The 27,981-nt window shown below is 42.5% G+C and overlaps 2 protein-coding genes across 3 annotated transcripts; one reads left to right on the top strand and one right to left on the bottom strand.

Annotated features, from left to right (window-relative positions):
• Positions 1-1,307: 1,307 nt before the first annotated feature.
• LOC144610340 (histone H2A.V) lies at positions 1,308-13,490 on the bottom strand. 2 transcript variants are annotated; one of them, XM_078428961.1, is made up of 5 exons: positions 13,393-13,486; positions 11,151-11,228; positions 5,969-6,082; positions 4,787-4,916; positions 1,323-1,678 (listed from the first exon to the last, which is right to left on the bottom strand). In XM_078428961.1, exons 1-5 carry the CDS (start codon positions 13,393-13,395, stop codon positions 1,617-1,619), a joined length of 387 nt encoding a protein of 128 aa, XP_078285087.1. In that variant the 5' UTR covers positions 13,396-13,486; the 3' UTR covers positions 1,323-1,616. The 2 variants fall into 2 exon arrangements, with proteins under 2 accessions (XP_078285088.1, XP_078285087.1); XM_078428962.1 differs by lacking the exon at positions 4,787-4,916 and having other exon boundaries at positions 1,308-1,678; positions 13,393-13,490.
• LOC144610398 (uncharacterized) lies at positions 13,394-27,374 on the top strand. Its single transcript, XM_078429032.1, has 3 exons — positions 13,394-13,409; positions 13,442-13,663; positions 26,423-27,374. Exons 1-3 carry the CDS (start codon positions 13,394-13,396, stop codon positions 26,992-26,994), a joined length of 810 nt encoding a protein of 269 aa, XP_078285158.1. The 3' UTR covers positions 26,995-27,374.
• Positions 27,375-27,981: the final 607 nt, after the last annotated feature.

Genomic DNA, 27,981 nt, shown 5'->3' with positions numbered 1-27,981 from the left:
ACTCTGCCCTTGTTGCTAATGGGGGGGGGAAAGCAAGAGTGGAGCTGCGGGATATCGGTGAGAGCCTCATCTGTAATGGAAGGGAACCCCCGTTCCCTAAAGAATGAGGACATCTCTGATGATCTAGCATGGAAAACCTCATCCTGGGTGCATCTACGCCGCATTCGCGGCCAGGATGAGGTTTTCCGTACTAGATCATTGAAGATATCCTCATTCTTTAGGAAACAGGGGTTCCCCTCTTCCATTTATAGACAAGGCTCTCACTAGAGTCTCCGATATCCCGCAGCTCTGCTCTTGTTCCCCCTCCCCCCATTCACAAGGACAAAGTCCCCCTTCCACCCCATTAGCTGTCGCATACAGCATATAATCCTCCAGTGGGATCCCACTACTGGCCACATCTTCCCATTTCTACCCCTTTCTGCTTTCCGCAGACCGTTCCCTCTGCAACTCCCTGGTCTACTCGTCCCTTTCCACTCAAACCACCCCCCAGGTACTTTCCCCTGCAACCGCAGGAGAGGCAACGCCTGTCCCTTTACATTTCCCCCCTCGACTCCATCCAAGGACCCAGACAGTCTTTGCAGATGAGGCAGAGGTTCACTTGCACCTCCTCTAACCTCATCTATTGTATTCTAGGTGTCAACTTCTGTACATTGGCGAGACCAAGTACAGGCTCGGCAATCGTTTCGCTGAACACCCGCGCTCAGTCCACATTAACCTACATGATTTCCCGTTGCTCAGCACTTTAACTCCTCCCCCCCCCATTCCCAATCTGATCTTTCGGTCCTGGGCCTCCTACATTGTCAGAGTGAGGCCTAGTGTGAATTGGAGGAACAGCACCTCATATTTTGCTTGGGTAGCTTGCACCCCAGCAGTATGAACATTGACTTCTTTAACTTCAAATACCCCATGCTTTCCCTCTCTCTCTCCATCCCTTCCCCCACCAGTCTTACTGTCTCCGACTACATTCTATCTCTGTCCCGCTCCTGACATTAGTCTGAAGGGTTTCGACCTGAAACGTCACCCATTCCTTCTCTCCAGAGATGCTGCTGAGTTACTCCAGCTTTTTTGTGTCTACCTTCGATTGAAACCAGCATCTGCAGTTCTTTCCTTCACATGAATATGATACATCCAGTTATCACATTAGCTGCTTTGCAGGGGCATTCATCTCCAAATAGGATAAAAGGGAAGAAACCAGAAAGGAAAAAGCACATTTGTTTTGTTCAACCAAAGGAATAGAAAACATCAATCGAGAATAATTAGACAACCCACATTGGTTTACACAACTTCAATAATCTTTTGAAAGAAGATGCAGCAAACACAATATTTTTATAAAATGGTTTTATGAATTGTTTTATTGTATAAAACACACTTATGTAACCTAATTGTTGACAAACAGCTGTATTTTCTAGTTATATTTTCATACAGCTTCAAATCTAAACTGTCGGACATACAAACAGATCTTTCAGATTATATTGAACACTAAATTTATCTGCTAAAACTCTCCCATTTCATTTTAACTACTCTTTTAAAAAAAATATGCCAAGTATCCCCAGGTTTCTTCTGTCCAAATTACAGTACGACAGCAGGGAGGAAGAGGGTAGGTTCAAAACTGAGCTTTATGCAGTTTTCTGCTGGCCCTTCTTTCCAATCAGAGACTTGTGAATGTGAGGGATCACACCTGTAACAGAAAACAAAATAACGTACAAATGCAACAGCTTAAAGCACATAGTTAACTACTTTATGAACTGCATTTAATTGAAAATGGTCTGTCCATCTTGTGAGATACCAGCCCAATGTATTGCAGTAAAAATTGGACACTGAACAGTGTAGGTGGGTGTCTGGAGAATGGGGAGCGGCAAGTGTAGTTGATGGGCAAACGACAGAATAGATGAGAGGGAACAGGACTGATGGTAATGCTCCAAGACACAGTATAGTTTCACTGGGCCACTACAGTGCTATGCCGTACAAAAATGGGACGACTTGATTCGAAGCGTTCCTGGAATTGTTTAATTTTGTCCTCGTTATAGGGATAAATCAGTAGGCGTGATGTTTTTCCAATGACCCTTCTCTCCAACAACCAGTGCAAAATCAAAACCCAGCAAAGCAGTTATAGAAATTGTACTTCTATTCCAATGCTGGAGTTACCAGGAATCCTGAAGTCCTCTGCACATTCCTTTCTTAAATTAAGAAACTTCAGTACTGCATTTCACATTCTTAATGGTAACTAATTATCTACAACCAGGGGTGACTAACGAGCCATGGACAATTTAAATACAAAATGGTATTAAGTTACATTAGAAGGAAATGCAAAAACTCAAACTATAAAAATATCTTGGCATTCTACAACTGGTATTTTAAATGTCATTTTCAAGAGTTATTTTTTGGTGCAAAGGAAGGAATGGTAATAAAATTATGAGGAAGCAGTGACATTTTGTATTTGGAAAGATCAGGTGTCAATGTGCAACAGAGACAAAGGGCATGCAACCAGTTGACATACTGGGCTTGGCCCATGGCCCACACCGCTCTAAACCCTTCCTATCCCTATATCTATCCAAATCTTTTTTGAAAGTAGTAATTGTATCTGCTTCAATAGCTTCACCAGGGAGTTTATTCCTGATACAGACTACCTTCTGAGTGAAGGAGATACTCCCAGGGTTCTCTTTAATCCCTCCCCTCAAACCGATTCCCTCAGTTTTATAATCTTCTGCTCTGGGGAAAAGTCAGTGTTTGCTTTATCATTAAGCTCCTCATAATCTTGTATATTTCAATTACATCACCCCCATAGGCTCCTACAACTCTTGTACAAGTTCAGATTAACATCCTAGTTCATGTCCCTTTGCACCTATTCCAACTTAATAACATCCTTCTTGTAGCCAAGTAATCAGAACCGTACACGGTACTCCAGTGTGGTCACACCAACATGTACAGCTGTATCATGATATCCCAATGTTTGTACACATTATCGTTCCCTATAAAAAGTGTGCCTAACCATATTCACCTTCCTGCCCACCCGAATCACAACTTTCAGAGAACCATATACCTGTACTCCCAAATCTATTGGGAATCACTCCAGGGTTTTAGCTTTTATTGTACAATGCCTGGTCTGGTTTGACATACTAAAGTATATCACCTCTTACTTGCCAGAGTTAAATTCTATTTGCTTTTCCTTGGCACACCTTCCCAACTGATCTAGACCCTACTGTAGACTTAAATATCTTTCCTCACTAACCACTATACCGCCAATTTTGGCATCACCTACAAATCTACATGCAATGTTAACTACATTGGCATCCAAATCATTAATGTGGATAACAAACAGTGGACATAGTACTACCCTCTGCAGCACATCACTGACCAGACATCCAATCAGAGAAACAATCCTCCAAAGGACCCCTTGATTGCTCCCTCCATGTGATATGGATAGAAACACCAGCAACAGTTTCAGCCCCTGAACTTCTGCTCCAGCACAAAGGTTTGGGCATTCATAATCTGCATGCTAAATGGATGAACATATAGAAATAGAAGTCACACTGCTCCGACTGACGAGGCAAAGGTCCAGATTCAGAGCCATTAGCATTGTACCCTTATTACATTTTTGGATGAGCATGCAGAGGCTTGGATCTTTAGAGATATTCCAAACCTACTAATTGCAATGTGACATTTAGTTCAATTAATGTCTGTAATAAAAGGTGTAAATGTTGACCATTATAAAACGGACTAGCCTACATGACACAATCCACTAACGCCATTTGTCTTAACTACTTTTAACAACTGCACCAATTTCTTGTATTCTTGCAGTCATCTTTTCATCGACAGGTAGAATGTGTGTTACTTATCTACAAATTATATTTTTCTGTGTAGCCCGAGATTAAGTGCCTATGAGGTTACTGCTGCAAGTTTTTCATTGTACCTGTACCTTACCATGCTTGTGTAAGACAAGCTTGACTTGACTACTTCAGTTCAGCAACAGCTGGGAATTGGCAATCAACTGACCATACCAATGATTTTTGTGTCCTATGCATGAACTGAAGTAGTCAGAGGAGTCTTTCAACTGCTACACTCAATAAGCTGATCAAATGATACAACCTTGTTCTTTCAGTACCAAGATAAAACCTGGCACTTCAAATTTCTAATGCTTTTCCAACCCCCAAAACTTCAATTGAATGGTATCCAATAGAAGAGATATGCTCTAAATAAGATCTATCCAAAAGAGCACAGCACGCTGCTTGTAAGCGTCAAAGCTTTCAGTTGAAGGACACTGGACACCTCACTTGGAGTTGTATGGAAACCAAAAGCTGGATTCACATTTGAGGCCAGCTCAAGAGCAACAGAACATCTACTTAAAAGAGGATACAATAAGGACGCTTTAAGTGCAGAATAATTTTTAACGAATATTTTTCCATTTGATCAACATGAAGCCAAGTTTAGCAATGGATTAAAAAAATTACCTCCACCCATCCCTAATAATTCCAACACTGCAGACAATATCTTAAAAGTAAACAGCAGAACTTATATCTTCTCTAATACAATACAACAGTAAGAGTCAGGTAATGGCTTCAAAGTATGCAGTGTGCACCACCTTGTCCATTCTCCTGACCAAGCTTACAGATCTTAAGAGCACGTACCCTCAAGTTGTACTAGCAGCTTCATTTACATTAATTTATACTTGCAAACTATACAATTAATCTAGGAAGCAATGGTTTATCCAAATCAAATGCGCATCCCACTCTTATTCTGGCAAACAATTGCTTTCCTGAAGAACAATTACTGTTGCATCAATACATACCACCACCAGCAATGGTTGCCTTGATCAGTGAATCCAGCTCTTCATCACCTCGGATGGCCAACTGCAAGTGACGTGGCGTAATACGCTTTACTTTCAGATCCTTAGATGCATTTCCTGCCAACTCCAATACCTGGAGAATATCAACAAAATTCTATCTAACTTTTGAAGGTACAAATTAAGCAATTTTCAGCTTTGTTAAATGTCATGGTGAATATGATAAAACGTCCAATATTGTGAAATTTTCACTTTTTGGAAGGACTGGAATGGAAAGAAAAAACCCAACATCAGGCACTCAATCTCCTCAAATCCCAATCTCTCCACTCACAATGAATCATTTGTTTTCAAATCTTTTCTAGCCTCATATCGAAGCTGCATCTGTGCACAAACTATTTTGCTTTCAGTCACCAGACTTTAAATCTGGAATTCTCCAATCAGATCCCTCCCCATCGTTCCTTTTGAGTAATACAGCGTGGAAACAGGCTGTTTGGCCCAACATGACCACACCAACCACCATGCCCCATCTACACCAGACCCACCTGCCTGTGCCTGGCCCATACCCCCAAAAACCAACCCTATCCATGTACTAGTCTTTACAATGTTGACATGTTTTCGTCTATTGAATTGAAATAATCTAAATATCTCACACTCAGTATAAAAAGTGATAGTTATAACATTGATTTAAAAACCTCAAATTCCTTCCTTTATATATAAATATCTGCAGAAACAATGGTTGCTCCTAAGAGTGCAAGAGACTGTTGGCAAGCAGCCATTAAGCTGCCATCTGGAATTGTTTGTTGAATTATTTCTGCTTCGCAGTACCTGGGTTCATAAAAGTCCCTCTTATAGCCTGTCATTCCCCAGCCTTAATTTTAGCCAACTCTGATGAAATGTCATCAACCAAAAGCATCAATAATTCTTTCCCAGATGCTGCTTGACCGATCGAGTATCTCCAGTTTTTTTGCTCATCAATTTCTCCCTAGTCTTTGTCATCCTCAATGAAAAACCACTAATTCTCCGTGCATGCTATAGAAATAGTGTTTGAGAGAAAAAAAAGAATCACATGGAGCAGTTTAGATCAAGAGAGCTAAAATCATCTAGATAAAAGAGTGAACTAGACTTTATTCATACTTATCCCAATTCAAAGGTATTTGTGATAAAACACTTATCAATCGCATGACCTACCTCAGCAGTGAGATACTCCAAGATCGCTGCACTGTACACGGCAGCTGTAGCACCCACCCGTCCATGGCTGGTAGTGCGAGTCTTCAAATGCCTATGAATACGACCTACAGGAAACTAGAAGAATACCAAGCGCCAACTGTCAACATGGTCCAAAAAAAAATCAAGAATCCTATTGGTAAGCTAATATTGTTACTTTATATATTCATACTCCTCCAGTCCTGTTAAAATATAGGATTTTTTTAAAGAGCATATTAGCTGATGAGATCCATGCCTTTCCCTTGAAAGAAGCTTCTAAATTCAACCATTTATCTCCAGCTTCCTCGCTTAAATCTCATGTCCTCAAGTTTCTTTCCTGGAGATAACTCATGCTACAATAATTGTTCAGTAGACTTCACTGCTGAATTTCATCTCATATCTTTGTGCTACCCTCCATAAAGTTAATCATTCAAATCAAAGTTAACAATGCAACAAAAATTCAAACATAAGCTGACTACAAAAAAGTCCCATTTATAGCTTTGAGCAGTCCAAAAATGTCTTCAAAAAAATATATTTGTTAGTTTAAAACTACCATATAATGGATTTTCTTCCGTGCAAAATCCCTTGCACTCAATGGCACAGAAAAAAACAAAACTTGCTTGCTCTCAGCTGAACTACAGCCCCCAATCCCCAACAACTGCTAGGAATGATGGCAAGAAGGTATTGCAGATGTTCTACCAATCGGTGGTAACCAGTGCCACCTTCTTCACCGTTGTGTGCTAGGGCAGCAGGGCGAAGGCCGCCAATATGATTGACAAACTCATCAAGAAAGGCGGCTCCGTCCTGGGGGCGGAGCTGGTTTCATGGGAGGTGGTCTTGGAGGGGAGGATGCTCTGCAGTTTGAGGAGCATCTTGGACAATACAGCTCATCCCCTCCATGACACACATGTAAACCTGAGGAGTGCCTTTAGCAACAGACTGGTTCCACCAAGATGCAGCACCGAACGCCACAGGAGATCCTTCTTACCTGTGGCTATCAAAGTGTATAACTCCTCCCCCTTCTGTTGTGGGGTAGACAACCCCCCCCCCCCCCCCAAATCTCTGCACATCCCCAGTCATTTTTTCTCATCACTTTAATTTTATGTTTCATGAATTTTGTGTTTTATGACTGTTGGAAGATCAATTTCCCTCCTGGGATAAATAAAGTTCTATCGTATCATAAGATCCTAAAGAATGATGACACCATCATGAGGAACCAGCCATAAAGTTAGAATTCTTACATATCTTATAAAGCTAGAATTCTCCTTTGAGAAGGTTAAGGGGTGCTGTACAAAATTTCGAAATTTTGATAAAGCACACAGGGAGAAACAGCTTCGATTTACGACAAAGGCAGCAACCTGGTCACGTTTATAAAAATAATCAGCGAAAAGGTCGCAAATAAGAACCCGAATTACAATCTAGAATCTACCGCAGAAAGATTGGTGGAAACAAATTGCAACTTCCAAAGGAACTGACAAAATAAAGTTTAAGGACAGCCAAGAAACAACGGATGGGATTACTTCAAGAGATCAACACACAATTAAGATACATAACCCTCCTGTACTGTATGCTTCACCAATTCTATAATTATAGAATTCTTCCCTTTTGTCAACTAAAGTTTACGAAAATCATTTTGTCCATTATGGACAAAGGGAGATAACTAGAAAGGGGTGACAGATCAGTCATGCTTGAAGTGAATGCCAGATTGAGTCAAGATAATGCATTACCCAGTCTTGCTCCTGAAGGATTCATACCCTAGGATTTCCCAAAATTAACCTGTTTAAAACTGTATTATCCTACTGAGAGTTTAAGGGCAAAAGACAGTAACCCTGTTATAACCAGAGGCTATGAGATTCAATGTAACTCACTAAAATATTGGGGGGAAAATAGTGCTGAAAGTTTCCAACATATCCTATTGCACACTGAAGAGATATTAAAGCAGGTAGACACAAAATGCTGGAGTAACTCAGCGGGACTGGCAGCATCTCTGGAGAGAAGGAATGGGTGACGTCTCGACCCGAAACTTCACATTCCTTCCTCTTCAAAGAAACTGCCTGTCCCGCTGAGTTACTCCAGCATTTTGTGCCTACCTTCGATTTTAACCAGCATCTGCAGTTCTTTCCTACAGATATTAAAGCAGTCTGGCTTCTAGTATAAATTTACATTTTAAAAATCTTGTCATAAATCTGGTTGTGTATTTGGATTTTTTAAAAACACTCAAGGAAATAATCTTGTAGCCATGCAAGGGAAAAGCAGGAAAGATTAATAATTCTAAATTGAACAAGCAATTCAACAAAATTAAATCTCACCCAAATCGTTAAGAATCCCCACAAAGTTTAAGAAGCTGTTTCTGAACACAATAACTTATTTGTATTTTCCCTTTAGTCCATACCAGGATATCTGATCCACAATTATCGTTACTGAATAGAAGACTGACAAAATTATTTGAAAACGCACAGACCGTGGCGAGATGTTAAGTTTCAAATTGACACTAGATGACACCCACAATGCCTTTCAATGTTGCGTAATTTAGCTCACTTAATTTAACCGCTGCTTCCTGGAGGATTTTCAGAACCTTTAGACTTCAGAAAGGAGTAAACCACGGAATTCTGCCAACTTCTCTAGTACGTTTCCCAAAACCCCAGGATTGTAATGAACTTTCTTGCAAGAATTGAGCCAACCTTCAGAGCGGGTGAGAAATAGTTCAGCCTAGAGCAACCATACCCCAGATCCAAAGTCACTAGAAGCTGCATGCAAACGGCAATATGCAGATGATCAGTATGTTTGTGCTTCGCGCGTGGAGGCAGATTTCCAAGACATTATTGACTTGCTCACTGAAACATGCAAGGCATTGGGCTTTATACCTAAGAATTAAATGCCCACAGTCCCCTACTGACCTGCCATGCCTACAAAACACTGCCTTCCAACTATGAAGGTTCACTTTGAAATCTCGGCAAGCACAACCCACATCTTGGGAACCACTGCTCAGCAAAGGCAGACACCACTGCCATTGGTCAATGTGGAAAGGGGCATTTGAAAATCAAAACTTCAACTAGACAAAATAATCTACTGGGCAGCATGAATCCCTACCCTAATTTCTGGGAGCTTGACAACAGGCATCTCAATGCACGACAAAAACAAATCCACGACTGTCTCTACCAAATTCTCAAGTTCAGTGGAATAAGCAGGCCAGATTCCCAGGTAGTCTAGGCCAGCTACACTGGGCTAATCACATTTCTGTTACTCCTTAAAGAGACAATACCCAAGCTGTTATGTGAGATTACCAGGCAGACAGAATTCAAGAATGTGCTCAAAGCTTCCTCAAAACCTCAAAATCCATTTGAACACTTGGGAAGCTCTGGGCCATAACCCCTCAAAAGAGGAAGAGCATTCAGGATAGGGCTGAAAATTATGCACCAGTAACACAGTCCAGCATCAGCACACACTACACCTTTCATAAACTACTGAACATAAGTCCCCATTTGTGGAGGAGTCTGCAGTTCCCACGTTGGCCTCATAACTGCCTTACTTTCAAAACAAATTCAGTTATCCTCAATCGCAAGGAACTGCCTAAAAAGACATTGTGATGATGCTCCTGCTCTACAACGAAGGTATTCTGCATTGCATAGTGGCACCAATTGTGGTAAACTGAACAAAATAGAGGACTGATCTAGTAGCCCACAAGCTCAACAAGAAATCAGAGGTGTAGGAAGGAACTCAGATACACACAAAATGCTGGAGTAACTCAGCGGGACAGGCAGCATCTCTGAATAGAAGGAATGGCCGATGTTTTGGGTTGACACCCTTCTTCAGACCTTAAGGTTTTTTAAGATATCAGAGGATTCTTCACTAATTCATGGGGAGAGTAGAAGGTTACATCAAAAACATTAAGCATATCTGAAGTGAATACCATTCTAATGAATTAATAGCATCAAAGGATATTTAGCAAGCAATATGCAAGCAAGCATATTTAGCTAAAACTAGTCAGTGAACAATTTTTAAAAATCTCCTTCCTTCTAGGTTGCAAATTCCAGAAAATCATTTGACTGACATTGAGCAGCCAGCTGGAGCACTCACCAAGAAGAATTTGGGTTGAAGCATTACTATTACAGGAATATTAATATCCTTTATGGGAAGAAATTTGTCGACCTTCCCAGGTCTAGTTTATATGCAATTCTCAAATGCCTCTGACATAGCGAGCAGAAGACTTAGCTCAAGGACAATAAATGTGGCCTTACTAGTAGTGTCCAGTCCTATAGAATAATTAAAATAGATCTACTGGTCGTCTTTTTAGAATGAAAATGAACACAAAATATATCCAAGATGGTAAATCCACAATCCATCTTTCTCCATTCACATTTTCCTCTCCTTATATTTTCATCAGCCACGTCCTTGTCCATTAACCAAGCTTGTTTGTATCCAATTGCAGCCTCTGTGTTCTTCCCATAACTCACACACATCAGCAGCAAGCTTGTATTATGGCATATTTGGTGTCCTTGTCCAAAATCACTCAATATCTGCAGCTTAAGGTCTGATCTTTGTAACACCTAATTAGCTATAGACTCCCATCCTCAAAAAAAGCTTTCCTGTCTGTTAACAATCCTCACTCCAAACCAATATTGTCCTAATCTCATGTGGTCTCATTTCATTAATTTACGTGGGACATCTTAAAGCCCTTCTGAAAAGTTAAAACACATCACACCCAATGGTCCACCTTTTTGATTTCTGCTAGTAACCTCAAAATTAAATGCATCTTTTGCATAAATCTACGTGAACATTGCCCTATTCTATTATAATTTTCTCAGCATCTTACCACATTCAATCCTGATGTGAACTGGGGTACAAAAACAGCCTGTCGTAAATAACACAGCATCAGAGCCTCTGCAAAACAGATAGAAAGAAACCAGTGACTGTTGACACTCCTGACACATAAAGTAGTTATTTGTTGGAGGCCAATCATTGAAGTCCAGGAACTGTTGCAAGTTCCTCTGGAAAAAGCCCAAATTATCTTCAGCTGCTCCAAGTAGGGCTGTTCATTGACGATTTCAAAATAAAGCCTCATAAGAAACATTTTTCTCATACTATAAGTAACAACTCAATTATTTGGAAATGTACCCAGTTCTGAAAAACTATTTTGTTATATCCTATTTTTAACAAAAAGGCATACCTGTAATCCTGCTCTTTGAGAGCGGGAAACTGCTTTAGCTTTAGCCTTTCCCGAATCCTTCCCAGCTTTCCCGCCAGCCTGTCAAAGAAAGAGGGGAAGATGAGAACACCAAAGTTCCCCCCATACCAATACAATGCCTGCAGAATTAAAGGCTAACTGTACCAAAATGTTTGTGGCAGTTAATAGTTAATGCAGATTTCCTCTTGCACTTATTTGATTATCAAATACATTGTCTCATGATATTGTACCCTTTGCCGAACGTAGTACGATGAAGTTGTACATGCTGAAATTAAGAACATGCCGATTTAATGATATTTAAATAGATCATTGGCGAATTTAAATTGAGACATTATGAAGAGTTTAAAAGAGGAGCATTTAAATTATTGCTTGTGACATCACATGGAAATTGAACACTAACTAAAGTAGCACCAAGAAACCAAACTGGAAAGCATATGTGGTCACTGTTACTACACAATTAGGCATATGATACATGTGCCTGGTCTTCCAAATTAGGTATTCAAGATATATATGTATGAATCTTTCTCAAATTTGCATTTAATTCATTCTTGAATTTATTGTAACTAATTGTATTTGATCCACACTATGATGATGCACTTTCACCCAAATGATGTTGTTTTGGTTAAAAATCAATCCCTTGCTCAAAATATTCTGAACTTGGTTTCTGAACCCTACTGTGTTCTACATAACAACAATGACTATAGTTTCAAGTACTTTAGCCTACATATTGTTTTGAGACACCAAGATTAATAAATATTATGTGCAAGATTTCCCATTGATTCAATCCTTTGCCTCAAAAGTTAGCTCACAATCTCATCATGTATGGATTGCAAACACTAAGATGTTAAATATTGAATAAAATATTGATCTTGTCACACATTTGTTCTGGGTTGTCAGCCTTCACTAAAGATGCTACAAAATATTTATTTCCAAATAGTAAAATTTGTTCCATGTCCAGACTAAGTTTAATACTGGATTAACTTTTGTTTTAAGAGTATTCTGGCAGTAAATCCAAATAAATAAAGCCAACTAAATGTATTGTTGTTGATGCTCTTCACTAATCATTTAGCATTAATCCAGACCCACACTCCACCATGAGCCAATGCCATCCTCCAAGTGCACAGCAGTAAATCTGGAAATGGGACAATTTAATTCAGCTGCTTAAATTCATCACCATTAAATGATTTAACAAAAGAGCATCAGTTCCATACGTCAATGTGTCCTGGAACAATTCACAAACATTGACAAGTAAAAGCAATTTATCCTCTCATAGTAATCCCTTGAGTGACATACCTAAAATTGCAGATTGCCATCCATTCCCACAAGTTACCACTGATATTTAAATTCTAATTTATGATGTCTGGTTTATTAATCTCAAAAACATGAAACATATGGCAGTACAATTTATAGGCAAAATAGTCGAACACTCGATACTTTGCAACACCCATTTTAATCTCACTGAAACCAAAAGAACATCTTTATTGAATCTGTGTAAAAAAATTGTGATTGCGCTACGACTTAATTCTTGCCAAATATTCTGCAAATTGTTTAGGACGTTCACAGCAAATATAGAAAACACTTTTTTAACTACAAAGCGAGATGTGCACGCTGAAATGTACACCCCAAACTCGGGGCGAGTTGCTAAAGTTGGGCTGCAGATCTGCACAGCCCGCTCTCTGGACAGCGTTTCCCGCCACTCAGCTGTCACTCAGCCCCGGGCACGGGAAAGCCCTGGGGCTGGGGGAGACGCCCCTTCGGCCCTTCTCCCCGCCGGGTGTCCCTCCACCCACCCCCTCGGGTATCCCTCCTCCTCCCCTCCCGCCGGGCATGCCCCAGCTCTCCCCCTAGATGGTCGGGAGCAATGCCACACATCCCGCGCTCGGGGGGAATTGACGCCGCGGTGGGAGAGAGATCGGATCCGGTTAAATATACTCTTTCCCCTCCCGCCGCCCCGGCCGAATCCAAGCCCGGAGATAAAGGCAGCGGCGTGAAGGAAACCAATGCACGGACGCTGACCCGAGCGGCGGCTGTGGGTGCCCGGGGAGCGGCGGCGGCCGGGCTGCTTCGCTAAACGCGCGCCTTCTTTCCTCCCTTCAGCCGCCCCGCCAAAAAAAACCCAACGTGCCCGACAGGAGGGCGCAGGTGGTGGATGCGGTGGCGCGGCGGTATATGTGTGTGTTTGTGTGTGGGGGGAGGGAGGGAGATGGCGGGCGGGAGCACTCACCATGTCCGCTGCTGTCCGCTCGCTCGCTCTCTCTCGCGCCCACTCTCAGCTCAAACAATAACCGTCGCCCCGCCGCCGCGCGCCCGCGCCCCGCCAATCGCCGCCGCGCTTGCTCATTCAAACCCGCCGGCCGCCCAATCACCGCCGCGCTTCTTCCCACGTCCCGCCCCCCGTCCAACGGCTGTCGGGCCCCCGTTGGCGCGCGGAGGCGTCCACTCGCCCGCCCGCCCGCTCACTCACTTGCCGGCCGGCGACGGCTGCAGCGGCTCAGGTAAATCTCCTCATACATACACACACGATGACTACACTCTTCTCTTCTTTTTTTCCCCCCCCAAACAAACCACGACTAAATAAATGCCCGTGTGAAGTGCCGCCAATTAGACCAGGCCGTGCACACTTGTCCCGCCCACTCAGCGCTCTTTACCAGTTACTGATGACACGGGGTGTGCAGTGCTCGCTTAAACTAGCCGACTTCGTCGATCTCATCCCGTTTTTGTGAAGTTGGGAGGTCAAGTTACTTCAGTGAAACGGTTTGGCGGGAGAGGAGGTGCGAGGGGCAGCCCGGCGGCGGGGGCCGCTGATTGACAACAGCACCAGCCAGTGCAAAGCAGAATTAAATCATCATCGCAGTTTGAAACTCATTTTTGAAAAACAACAATATGTGCATCCTTCCATTCGCGTTGCATGCTGCATATTTTCAGGTTTCTTTCAAATCTGGCCATGTCATTCCCCCAGCAATGATCGCTACGTATTACTTAATATGTTAACTGTTTATAAAGTTGACCAGCTTATTAGCCTTAGGAAGATTGATTTTAAAATTAGTGTACGACAGTTTTGATGGCATATTTTTTTAATTGGATTTGCATTAACTTCATATGCATAAAGCAAACATTTGGCCCCCTCAACAGGTTGTCTTAGACAGTTTGTACCATCTGGTCCTCCCAGTTGGGAGCTGTGTACATTAAGCATAAGGTTTTCAAATTGCGCCATAACCACACATTTTCCAAAGGCAGGGACTGGTGAACTGCTTAACGCGTTTAAACGTGATTTCTTGAAAGTTGCATTGGCACTTTTATTCTGTTTTTAATTTCCTGTTTGCATCTCAAAATAAAAGTTTCCCATGAACCTTCCTGTAGCTTCTATCAATTACTGCAGTCAGATCTATGCCTCTGCTTACCTGCCTTTGCTCCATTCCCTTGACGAAACATGATCTATCAATTGCAGTTTGGAAAGTTTTAACTAAACCAGCACTTGGGAAGAGAGTAATAATTTCTACTAAAGAGTGAACGAGTGTTTTCTGATTTGACCCCTGGCTAGCCTGGGTAACATTTTAAGATTCTGTTATCTTTTGGGGGATTTCTGTCACCACAGAACATAATTCCTCTACATCTTTCCGATTTAATAATTTCATTGTTTCAAACACCACTGTTAACAGATTGTTAGCCTGATTTAATCCTCTACTGCAGGGTGTATCAGACAAGTGCATCCACCTGAAATTCAGAGGTTGCAACTCTGATCACTTGCTCCCTCCAACTGTCTGGATTGGGCCCCAGTCCAGAACTTTACATTGTACAGGCTCCTTGATCGCTTCTTGGGCTGGATGTAGTATGAAGCAACACAAACCAGCATTCCCATACTGGAGCCCTGAGGTAGCTAATCATAACAATAACAGTAATAAAGGTCCAATACATGACTTAAATGGCCTTACACAAGTAAACCAAATTTGTCCTTGTTATTCCTGCAGAAAAAGCACCTCAACGATATGGTACATCACTAAATACATGTCAGATATGTAGAACCGCTTAAAAAGATTGATTTTAAATTAGCATAAGTTGTTTTTTTGGTTATATTTTGCATATTTACATTAACATCATGTACACAAAGTAAGGATATGGCCCCTTAAATCAGGAGTTCCCAACCTTTTTCATCCCATTTACCCCTGGCAACTTTTTGAAAGTAAATTTACCTCCACCCTGTTTTGTTCAGTAATTTGAGTTTACACTTCTACCATAATAACACAACCGACAAAGGGGAAATTTTAAAATACTTTTTAAAACTATTATTTTGTTCAAATTTACCTCCTGGGTAGGTGAAATTTACCCCCTGGGGGTAAATTTACCTCAGGCTGGGAACCCTTGCCTTAACTGGTTGTCTTTTAGACAGTTTGCACTGCCTTTGGGCCCAAAGACTTAATAAAAGTCAAGTCAAGAATCCTGGGACTGGAAAAATGAAATTCTTACTTGCTGTAACTTTACACATTAAATGCAACAATTCAGCAAATGAATATTCTGTGTTATACAACATAAACAAAGTCACAATAGTGCAAGCCAACATACGTGGTGCAACCTCATACTGAGTCCATCATAGTTTGGTGCTGAGGTTGGGTTGCAGTTAGGGATGCACAGGGTGGTTCAAGAGCCTGATGGTTACCCATGGTATTCCAGCAGACATTTAACACTAAATTGTTAACCAGCAGAGGCTTGTTACTCTGAGAAATATAGTCAAGGACTATAAACATTCAAGGACTAAATATTCAAGGACTTTAAACATCGCTACTGAATCTGCTCGAGGATGTATGCTGAAATTAACAAATACTCGCCAAATTTTGAATATAATTGAAACAACAAATGCTGCAGGCAAGGGAGGACCTTGTGAGCACTTCTATTGTGAAGGAAATAAGCAATATGGAAACATGGAGATGCTGATCGTACAAGCCAACCATGTCTTCCCCAGGCTCATCAGTTTACCAGGATTACCTGGGAGCATCACTACTGCAAATAACTGATCAACTGCTAGTAGAGATAAAAAGAAGTTGAGTTGACGTTGTTCAGACCTTGGTCAGACTGTCTGAGTAGCTCCATGGTTTATGTCGATCCTTTTCCCCTGAACAACAAAAAAAAAACTTTCTTTAAGTCTTCATTCAATCTTCAATCTTCTTTTCATACAAAACTTTAATTTTCTTACAGGGAGACAACAAAAGCTCTGGCTTTTGATCACTGAATTGGTTCATGTGAGTGGCATCTTATTCGTTATTCACAGTAGGCATCACAGATGGAATCAGATGACCTTTGTCCTCAATCATATTTCTTGGCATAAGCAACAACAAATGTAGTATAAATTTATACAGCACAGAAATTATCATCCCATCAAATCCAAGATGACCATCAGTCACCCAATCTTTACACTAATTTTACTTCATCTGTTTTGTTCTCTATACATTCCCATCAACTGCCCCACCCATCCCCCACTCAAGATAGACACAAAAAGCTTGAGTAACTTAGTGGGACAGGCAGCATCTCTGGTGAGAAAGAATGGGTGACGTTTCGGGTTGAGACACTTCTTCAGACTAGAGACCCTTTGGGTTGAGACCCTTACCTTAGTTCCTACCACCCTTCTACACACAAGGACCAATTTACAGCAGCCAATTAACCTACCAACCCATATATCTTTGGGGTGTAGGAGGAAACCCACACGACCTTAGGGAGAATGTGCACACTCCACTTAGACAGCACTCCCGGTCAAGATCAAACCTGTTCCACTTATGAGGCAGCATGTCTACTAGCTGTGACACTGCATTAGTTTATTATAGTCATGTGTACCAAGATCCAGTGAAATACTTTGCATGTTATCCAGTCAAATCATACCAGGTACGAGTACAATCAAACCATGCATGACTGCAGAAAGAGAAAGGAGACAGAGTGCAGAATATAATGTTATAGCTGCAGAGAAAGTACAGTTAAAAAGTATCTTTAATTGCCACCTGAACCTGGGAAAGCAGTTCATTTGCCACAATTTTTTTTCCTTAATAAGGAGGTTTTATTCAAATAATCACAGTTCCAAAATACTGGAACGATCAAAACTACCCAGCAGTTTGCAAGCATCTATTAATCAATCATCAAATTACATCATCATCCTTATCCATAATAATAATAATAATACATTTTATTTATATAGCGCTTTTCATATACTCAAAGACGCTTTACAGAGATTTTGAGAACATAAGGAAATTAATAAATAGATAAATAAGTAAATAAATAAATGAACAGAGAAAGGAGACAGTAGGTGAGGTGACCTTCAGTGGTTGAAGGCAGTGCTGAACAGGTGAGACTTCAGCGATGTTTTGAATGTGGTGAGTGTGGGGGAGTCTCTAACGGTTTGGGGTAGTGAGTTCCATAGGGTGGGAGCAGCGATGGAGAAAGCCCTGTCCCCCCAGGATCTGAGTTTAGTCCGGATGTGGGGGGATAGGAGATTGGCAGCGGCAGAGCGGAGGGTGCAGGTGGGAGTGTGCCTGTGGAGGAGGTCGGTCAGGTAGGATGGGGCCAGGTTATGGAGGGCTTTGTAGGTTATGAGGAGGATTTTGTACTGGATTCTCTGGGGGATGGGGAGCCAGTGGAGTTTATAAAGGACGGGGGTGATATGGTCACGGATCGAGGTGTGTGTGAGTAGACGGGCAGCGGAGTTTTGAATATTGAAGTTTATTGATGATTTTTGAGGGTGCGCCATAGAGGAGGCTGTTGCAGTAGTCCAGACGGGAGGTGATGAAGGCGTGGATGAGGGTTTCTGCAGCTGTGGAGGAGAGGGATGGACGGAGACGGGCAATGTTTTTGAGGTGGAAGAAGGCTGTCTTTGTGATGTGTTTGATGTGTTTGTCGAAGGAGAGGGTTTGATCAAGGATGATTCCAAGATTCCGGATGTGAGGTGAGGTGGATACTGGGAGACCATCAATGTTGAGGATGAAGTTTTGGGTGGATTTGGTGAGCATTTTTGGACCAATGATGATGATTTCAGATTTGTTGCAATTGAGTTTGAGGAAGTTTGATTGAAGCCAAGATTTTATTTCAGTAATGCAGTTTGTCAGTGTAGAGTGTGTGGTGGAGGAGATTGACTTGGTGGAGATGAGGAGCTGGATATCATCGGCGAAGCAGTGGAAGTTGAGACCATGACGGCGGATTAATTGACCAAGGGGGAACAGGTAGAGGATGAAGAGGAGGGGGCCAAGGACTGAGCCTTGGGGGACACCTTGGGGGAGGGGAGCGGTGGGGGATTTACAGTTGTTAATGGAGATGAACTGGTGTCTGTCAGAGAGGTAAGATTTAAACCAGGATAGGGCTGTGCCGGTGATGTTAAGGGAGGTTTCAAGTCGGGTGAGGAGAATGGAGTGATTTATGGTGTCAAAGGCGGCGCTGAGGTCAAGTAGGATGAGGATGTTGAGGTTGCCAGCGTCGGAGGAGAGGAGAATGTCGTTTGTGATTTTGAGGAGCGCAGTTTCAGTACAGTGGTTTGAGCGGAATCCAGATTGGAAAGTTTCATACAGGTTATCCATGACACATTCAATCCCCTACGACGACCGGTGTTCACAGAAGGCTTCCAGAGTCCCCGTGGATATCGCGTGTTCCCTCTCCAGGGACATGCGAGCACGGACATAAGCCTGAGAGAGGGGCAGGCAGTTGACTCGGCAGAACCCTTGACTGCCTGCTACCTGGACCCCTGAAAGATCTTCTTGGCCCTCCCCAACCAACCAAGGGCGGCACGGTGGCGCAGCGGTAGAGTTGCTGCCTTACAGCGAATGCAGCGCCGGAGACTCAGGTTCGATCCTGACTACGGGCGCCGTCTGTATGGAGTTTGTACGTTCTCCCCGTGACCTGCGTGGGTTTTCTCCGAGATCTTCGGTTTCCTCCCACACTCCAAAGACGTGCAGGTTTGTAGGTTAATTGACTGGGTAAATGTGAAAATTGTCCCTGGTGTGTGTAGGATAGTGTTAATGTGCGGGGATCACTGGGCGGCGCGGACTTGGTGGGCCGAAAGGGCCTGTTTCCGCGCTGTAGAATCTAAATCTAAAATCTAAACCTTGCCCCCTCCGTACCGGGTGACCAAAGACCAAAAGCGTGGGGTTGAAATGCAGCTAAAACTTGAGTAGCAGCCCCTTCAGATATTTAAATAGGGGCTGCAATCTCTCACACTCCATAATTTGCCACAGTAGACAGGGCAACAAAGCGGTGGATTACTGAAAATAGCTGGGGCAGTGGAATGAATGTCCCATACATTTCACTGACTTTATAATTTGTAAATTCTGTTACATTGGAGAGATCGAGGTTTTCCAGCCAAAATACACTGGCTAACAATAAGAAAACAGGAATCTGGTTAGTTATACCCTCTTTAATCCAGTAGAGGGTGATGATAGAAATATAATGTAGCATTCCCAATTCTTGCACCGATCAGAGTTCATTCAACTGTAACACATTGGTCTCCTTCCACAATACACATATATGTGTGTGTGTATTTATATATATATATATAGCCTATCCCCAGAGGTAATCAGTTTTTTGCAGGCATTTTTGTCTCAGTGACAAGGAATTGCCACAAGTTTAACGTTAATCTTTAGTTTTTTAGAAATACAGCTTGGAAACAGGCATTTGACAGCACTGGGCTTGTACTCGCTGGAGTTTAGAAGGATGAAGGGGGACCTCATTGAAACTTGGATAGAGTGGATGTGGAGAGTCTAGTGCTAAGAGGTCATAGCCTCAGAATTAAAGGACTTTCCTCTAGGAAGGAGATGAGGAGGAATTTCTTTAGTCAGAGGGTGGTGAACTTGTGGAATTCTTCGCCAAACAAGGCTGTGGAGGCCAAGTCAATCGGGATATTTTTAAGGCAGTGATAGATAAATTCTTGATTAGTATGGGTTTTGGGGTTATGGGGAGAAGGCAGGAGAATGGGGTTAGGAGGGAGAGATAGATCAGCCATGATTGAATGGCGGAGTAGACTGGATGAGCCAAATGGCCTAATTCTGCTTCTATCACTTATGAACAGGCCCTTTGGCCCACCAAGTCCATGCTGAACATTGTTAGCCTGTTTAAAAGTTCAATGCTATCCCACTTTCGCATCTTACATACTAGGGACAATTTTAGAGAAGCTTATTAACTTACAAACCTGCACGTCTTTGGAATATGGGAGGAAACCCATGCGGTCACAGGGAAAAGGTAGAAACTCTGCGCAGACAGCACCTGTAGTCACGATTGAACCTGGGGCTCTGGCACTGTAAGGTAGCAGCTCTACCACTGTGTACCACTCCTAATGTCCATAATCTCTCCATATTGTCCATCCATAACTTTGATGGTAAGTGGTAGACAGTATTTCTGCCCAAAAGAGACAAAGATCTTACTAAATACAATCTGTAGATACAGGTTCTTTTTAAATTTTGATTTGATTCCCCAGACTCTCAGCGGAATCCTGTGATGCATGGACAAACTTGTTGCACAATTTTTTTTTCTCTGGCCTGTACACCTCATTTATGTTCAGCCCTGCTTCCCGAGACTGCACCCCACAATTGGTTTGCCTATCAGATCACTGGTAGCTCTTCAGTAAGATCGAGATAAGGATTTACCACACGATAAGAATCTGATCCTCAATAGTGCCAGGCCATTACAATGGATAACTCCCACTCACAGCACTATTGAGAAATCAGGATGAGCCAAAGTGGCTTAATGAGGACAGTGATCTGTCTGCATATTCATCCTATCATGTGCAGCCCCTTTATTCTGCACACTACTTCCCCACTTACTTTCCAACTGAAAACTAACGCATTTTGTTTTTTTCCCAGTTCTGATGGGTCAACAACCCAAAATGTTGACACTTTCTCAATAGAGGCTGCCTTACCTGCTGACATATTACAGAAGTTTCTGTCTTTCTTTCAGATTTCCAGCATCTACAGTTTGATTTTGAAAGAGTGAGAAATCTCCCTCCTGATGCCTGTATAACACCAGTATAACATCTTTGGTTAGGGGATTAGCTCAACCATTTATGGCATAGCCTGAGTCCTCTACCCTTTCTTGGCAACATACATAGGGTTTGCTGTACAAATAGGTTGGCAAGGAAAGACACTCAAGTAGCAATGGATTATGAGGGATTACACAGTGGAATAAAATATGAGAGGCCGCAGTTGAATGAGAAGGGAGAGTGTATTTTCCTCAGCAGAGAGGTCAATAAATACAGGACATATCTATATAGGGTAAGAACATAGAAACTAAGAACTGCGGATGCTGGAGTAACTCAGTGGGTCATGCAGCATCTATGGAGTACATGGATAGGTGACGTTTGGGATCGAGACCCTTTTTCAGACCTTTATCTTTATATATAAGGTAACTTGCTAACAGAATTAGAGGAAAGTGCAGGAACAAATATTTTTCATCCAATGAGTTTGGACTCTGGCACTTACATTTAAAAAGAACGCTGATTGGAAGAATAAATACAATTAAAATGAACATTTTGCCCAAATTCCTGTTTCTGTTCCAATGTCTCCCCCTTTTCTTGTCGAAAAGTTTATTTAAAACGATTAAACAAGCTATTTCTTCTTTTTTATGGAGTGGAAAGGTACCCAGAATCCGTAAATCTGTACTTCAGAGATGCAAATTCAATGGCGGATTATCTCTTCCCAAATTTCCAATTGAATTATTGGGCAGCACACATCCACAAAATTTTGTTTTAGTTGAAATCCATGGATCCACCATGGTGTAAGTTAGAGGCACAATCATGTGTTTCATCTTCCCTAATGGCTCTCCTTCTTCTATTCCAACTAACCCCTCTGGCTTTACAAATAACCAAGTGGTAAGTTCCACTCTTAAAATCTGGTACCAATTCAGGAAGCATTTTAATCTTATTTCACCATCTACTTTAGCCCCTTTACTGAGGAATCATTTATTTAAACCTATGTTTATAGACTCCACCTTTTTTGATTGGCACGATAAGGAGGGCGGCACGGTAGCGCAGCGGTAGAGTTGCTGCTTTACAGCGAATGCAGCGTCGGAGACTCAGGTTCGATCCTGACTACGGGTGCTGCACTGTAAGGAGTTTGTACGTTCTCCCCGTGACCTGCGTGGGTTTTCTCCGAGATCTTCGGTTTCCTCCCACACTCCAAAGACGTACAGGTATGTAGGTTAATTGGCTGGGTAAATGTAAAAATTGTCCCTAGTGGGTGTAGGATAGTGTTAATGTACGGGGATCGCTGGGCGGCACGGACTTGGAGGGCCGAAAAGGCCTGTTTCCGGCTGTATATATATGATATGATATGATATGACCTGAAATATTTTAAGGACCTGTATAAGGATGGCATTTTTCGTAGCTTTGCAGACTTGTCAAGTGAATTTCATCTCCCACCGTCGCATCTCTTTCAATATTTTCAAATTAGACATTGCGTTAAATCTTTGTTTCCATCTTTTCCTTCCTCAACTGTGGGATGAGTTTCTCACTTTTGACCCCTTTCAAAAGTCACTCAACGGTTTACCAGCTACCAAAGTCGAGACTGCCTGGGAGCATGAAATGGGGTTGAACCTGGAGGATAACTGGTGGGACGCTGCTCTTAATAAAATTCACACAAGCTCGACTTGCGCTCGTCTCACTCGCATACAGTTTAAGGTACTCTTTAGAATTCATTTTTCCAAAGCTCGACTCACAAATTTCTCCCAATATCACCGTAGGCTGTGACAGATGTCACGCTTCATCCTGCAATTTAACCCATATGTTCTATTCTTGTCCATTATTACTTTGCTTTTGGCAGAACTATTTCAATACTATGTCAAAAATACTTTCGATAACTATAAACATCTCTTCCCATATTGCCATATTTGGGCTTCCAGAAGACTACAACCGTTACACCTCCATGCAATTAGACATTCTTGCTTTCACTTCCCTACTGGCAAGACGGCATCTTCTTCACTGGAAGTCTACCAAAGCTCCCTCCAGCTCTCAGTGGATCAGTGATATCATGTCCTTTCTAAAGTTAGAGAAGATTAGATATTCACTGAGTGGCAATTCTGATAAATTTTATAATAAGTGGCAATCTTTTTTAACGTTTTTCCACTCTCTGCAATCTCTGTCTCCTGACTAACGGATCACCCCTTCCCCCCCTTTTTTGTATTTTGTTTTGCTTTGTTTTGTTTTATTATATCTTTGAAACACAGAAAGTATGACTAGTTTTTATTTCAATCTATTGAGATACACAGTACTTTGATTGTAGTATTGCCACTTTTGTTTCTATCCTTTGACTGTGATTCTCATCATTGAACTGACAATGTTTTTCATTTTCATGTGTCATATTTCTTAATAAAAATATTTAAAAAAAAAAAAAAGAACCTCGAGAATATGGTTGATGTTTTATATTCAGCATGGTTAGAGAGTGCAATCACAGGAAGTCCCTTGGTTACACCAGGGTTCTATTCCTGTGAACTGTTCGTAACCATAGTTTTTCATGTTGGAAATGAACGAGAACAGTGTGCGGAGAGAGATCACAGAAACAGCTGTAATGGGAGAGCAACCAGACGCGGGAAGAGCGGCCATTAACCAGCCTCACTGACTCATTGAAAGAGTCAGCTCAGCGTTCCCAGCGCTGCTCGGCTTATCCCAGACCTTGATCATTGCAGCTCGGTGAGAGACGGCAAGCGGAGATGCTTGGCAGAGGATGCCAGCAGCTCCGCAGCAGCCAGCCAATCCATCCTTATCCATTGCACCTTCCCTCTATTATCAAACCTGAACGGTCCTGCCATAGGCTGGGGGACTGTTCGATTCACCACTACCCCAATGAGGACATTGAACTTTGTCTAAGGAACTGATGCGTTACAATGCTGAGAACTATATTCTGCACTCTGCTTCTTCACTTTCCTCTATATATTGAGTTTGAATTGATTGTACAGTATATCTGATATGTTCCTATAACATGCAAAACAATGGTTTTCACTGTACCTCGGTACATGTGACAATAATAAACCTAAATCTAAGAGTCACATGTGAGCCAGTATGGAATTTTGTTCTCTGAGAGACTTTTTATTTTCATTCATGGGGTGTTGATGCTGCTCGCTGTGCTGATATTTATTTCTTACCCCCAATTGCTGCACTCTGTATCTTCCCCTTTGGTCTCTATATATTATACTTGAGTTTGAATTCATTGCATCTATGTATGGTATAGGTAGAAATCTCCATGTCTTTTGAAAGCCTTCAGGAAACAGGTAAGAGACAACCACATTGATAGGTCTAGAGAGTCGCATACTTACCAGACACATAAAGACAGCAGGTTTTCCTCTCTAAAGAAAATCAATGACGTAGAGTAAAACACAAAGTGCTGGGGTACTCTATTGGGTCAGGCAGCATCTCTGGACCACCTGGATAGGCGATGTTTCGGACTGGGACCCTTCTTCAGAATGATTGTGCTTGGAAAATAATTTGAGCAGAACAAAGCCTGGGTTTGATTGGCAGATGATTCTGCCTCGTCCATGCCTTCAATCAACATTTCTCATCTGCCAATCAGTTCCCCATCGCCTGTATCCACCTATCACATGCAAGGGTTTGTTCAGTCCCCACCTCTGGCTGGTATGTGACTGTGACTACCCTGGTCATTCATTATCACAGCCATCTTCTGTCTCAATGCAACACTCCTGAATAGGTTCCCAAATTCTTAACATTTCATCCAAGTGTGGTTTGCGGCGATCACAACTGCACACAATATTCTTAAGTATAGTCCAACCAATGCTTTATGAAGACGTACTGTGATTTCCCAGTCTTAAATTATAAGCCACGTTCAATGGAGCCAAGCATCCGAAATGCCTTCCTCACGATCCTATAGTTGCATCTGCTGTGGCTCTAGGTGTGTCACAAATATCTGCCTCTAACCAGTTATCCACTGCTCCCCAGCTTACTCCAGCCATTTCAGACATTTGAAAACCCTATTTCCAGCCTGCTCTCCAGTGTAGTACTCACCACATTTGGAAAACTTGGTGCAGATTAGTGTTGGAGTGTGCACCCAACCAGCAAATGCCCATACAGAGGTCATGCCCACGGTACCATGAACTGAATAGGAAGATTCCAATCCGGCACAACCCAGTTCGTGGATGTCAGGCTAGAAAGGATGCAGAGAAGATTTACAAAGATGTTGCCAGGACTCAAGGGCCTGTGCTATACGGAGAGGTTGAGCAGGCTAGGACAGGCTGCATTCCTTGGAGTGCAGGTGAAGAAGAGGTGATCTTATGGAGGTGTACAAAAACATGAGAGGAATAGATAGGGTAAATGTACAAATTCTTGGCCCAGAGTAGGGGAATCGTGAACCAGAGAACATAGGTTTGAGGTGAGAGGGGAATGATTTCAAAGGAACCTAAGGGATAACTTTTTCATACAAAGGGCGATGGGTGTATGGAATGAGCAGCTGGAGAAGGTAGTTGAGGCAGATACTATCATAACATTGATGAGATATTTGGAAAGGTAAATGGATAGGATGTTTAAAGGGGTTATAGGCCAATCGCAGGCAGGTGGAACTAGTATAGATGGGGTGTAGTGGTTGGCGTAGGCAAGTTGGGTCGAAAGGCCTGTTTTCACAGATTATACTGTAACTATGAATAGACTTCCTACATTCTTCAATGCACTGCAATCTCTGAATAGCAAGGCAAGAAATTTCCAAGCAAGATTTCAGTGAGAAATATAGGAAGTTGTAGATTGAACTCATTCTGAGTTCATTCTGAGCTGCCTCAGGCCCCATTAAACATTGATTCATTTGAGAAAAGGATTGATTTAAAGTGCATCGTCTTGTACACAAAAGGGGCACTGTTGCCCAACACACAAACAATAAATTTTAAGAGCATCCAAAAAGCTCAGACCATATGTGATCTGGCCCAGTAGATACTGTTCATTGCTCACGGCTTTGGACAGGGTTGATGCAGATTCTGAGCAATTCTGAAAATGTGGATCATACTAAAAATAGTTCAACATATACTGCTGAAGAAACAGCAAAATCAAACTACATTTTCAATCAATATTTCTCCTATTACAATGAGCCTCTTATAGAATAAATCAGCAATTTTCACTTAACTCAATCTTTTTCATCCAAAACCTTTGCTGACTTTATCTGGACACATAAATTCCTGTGATCATCACTAACTTTCAAGCATTTTCAGTAAAAATTCTCACCTTTATTATCAAATCCTTCCAATACTTGAACTTTCTCTATCTCCACAAACTTCCTAGCCTATAATAGTTGATCCCTCTGTTCCTCCAGTTCTAGAAACCTGTGCATCCCTGATTTTCCTCGCTGCCAACAGAGTGCAGGCCTCGCTGCCAACAGAGTCCAAACTCAAGCTTCGCATCGTGCCCATGAGAAGACACCAAGGTCAGAAGACTGTAAAGAGGCTCAACGTCTCCAAGCTGAAGAGCAACAAAGTTGCAGAAGAAATCTCCAGAGACCTTGATGGCAAGCTGGTGGACACACCCCATGATGACCAGGACAGCACTGACGAACAGTGGGTGGCCTTCAGAGATGCAGTCTACTCCATTGCCCTCAAACACCTTGGGCCAGCACCCCGCAGAAACCAGGACTGGTTCGACGAGAACGATGAAGAGATACAGGCACTGCTATCAGAGAAACATCAACTGTTCAGAGCACACCAGAACGACCTCACATCACAAGCGAAGAAAGATGCCTTTGCCAGTGCAAGACAAAAAGTACAGAAGAAACTCCGTGAGATGCAGGACGCATGGTATAGCAAGAAGGCCGATGAAATCCAAGGCTACGCAGACAGTCACGACACCAAGCGTTTCTACGACGCATTGAAGGCTGTGTATGGACCCTAGTCCTCTTGCTCCTCAGTGCAGACGGGACCCAGTTGCTGACAAGAAGCAGATTCTGGAGAGATGGGCTGAACATTTCAACCAGTTCCTCAATCGCCCTGCTAATATCAATGATGAGGCCATCACTCGCCTACCTCAGATGGAGATCAACCAGACCTTGACAATGTCCCGACAGAAGAAGTCACAAAGGCCATCAAGCAACTTTCCCGTGGCAAAGCACCAGGATCAGATGCAATTCATGCTGAAGTGTACAAAGCAGGAGGCCCTGTCATGATGCAGAAGCTGACTGAACTCTTCCAGTCCATGTGGAATGAAGGGAAGGTCCCACAACAGCTGAAAGAGGCCAGCACAGTCCAAGAGGTAGTGTAAGAAAATAACTGCAGATGCTGGTACAAATCAAAGGTATTTATTCACAAAATGCTGGAGTAACTCAGCAGGTCAGGCAGCATCTCAGGAGAGAAGGAATGGGTGACTTTTCAGGTCGAGACCCTTCAGACTGAAGAAGGGTCTTGCTCGACCCAAAACGTTACCCATTCCTTCTCTCCTGAGATGCTGCCTGACCTGCTGAGTTACTCCAGCATTTTGTGAATAAATACCAGCATAGTCCACAGCTACAAAGGAAAGGCAACCGCCAGTCTTGCGACAATCATCGAGGCATCTCCCTCCTGTCCATAGCTGGGAAGATCTTGGCTCGCATCCTTCTCAACCGTCTCATTCAAGACCTTTCTCCTTCCAGAAAGCCAGTGCGGTTTCCGTGCTGGACGTGGAACTGTCGACATGATATTTGCTGCACGCCAACTCCAGGAAAAATGCCAAGAGCAGCACAGCGACCTGTTCGTGACCTTCGTCGGTCTGACAAAGGCCTTCGACACTGTCAGCAGAGATGGCTTGTGGAAGATAATGCAGAAGTTTGGCTGTCCCAGCAAGTTCATCATGATTGTCCGTCAGTTCCATGACGGCATGATGGTGAAAGTGCCAGATGATGGAGAC

Source organism: Rhinoraja longicauda, chromosome 36 (genome assembly GCF_053455715.1).
Source record: "Rhinoraja longicauda isolate Sanriku21f chromosome 36, sRhiLon1.1, whole genome shotgun sequence".
In the NCBI taxonomy this organism is placed as follows: Eukaryota; Metazoa; Chordata; class Chondrichthyes; order Rajiformes; family Arhynchobatidae; genus Rhinoraja; species Rhinoraja longicauda.
This window is presented reverse-complemented; position numbering and strand designations above follow the sequence as displayed.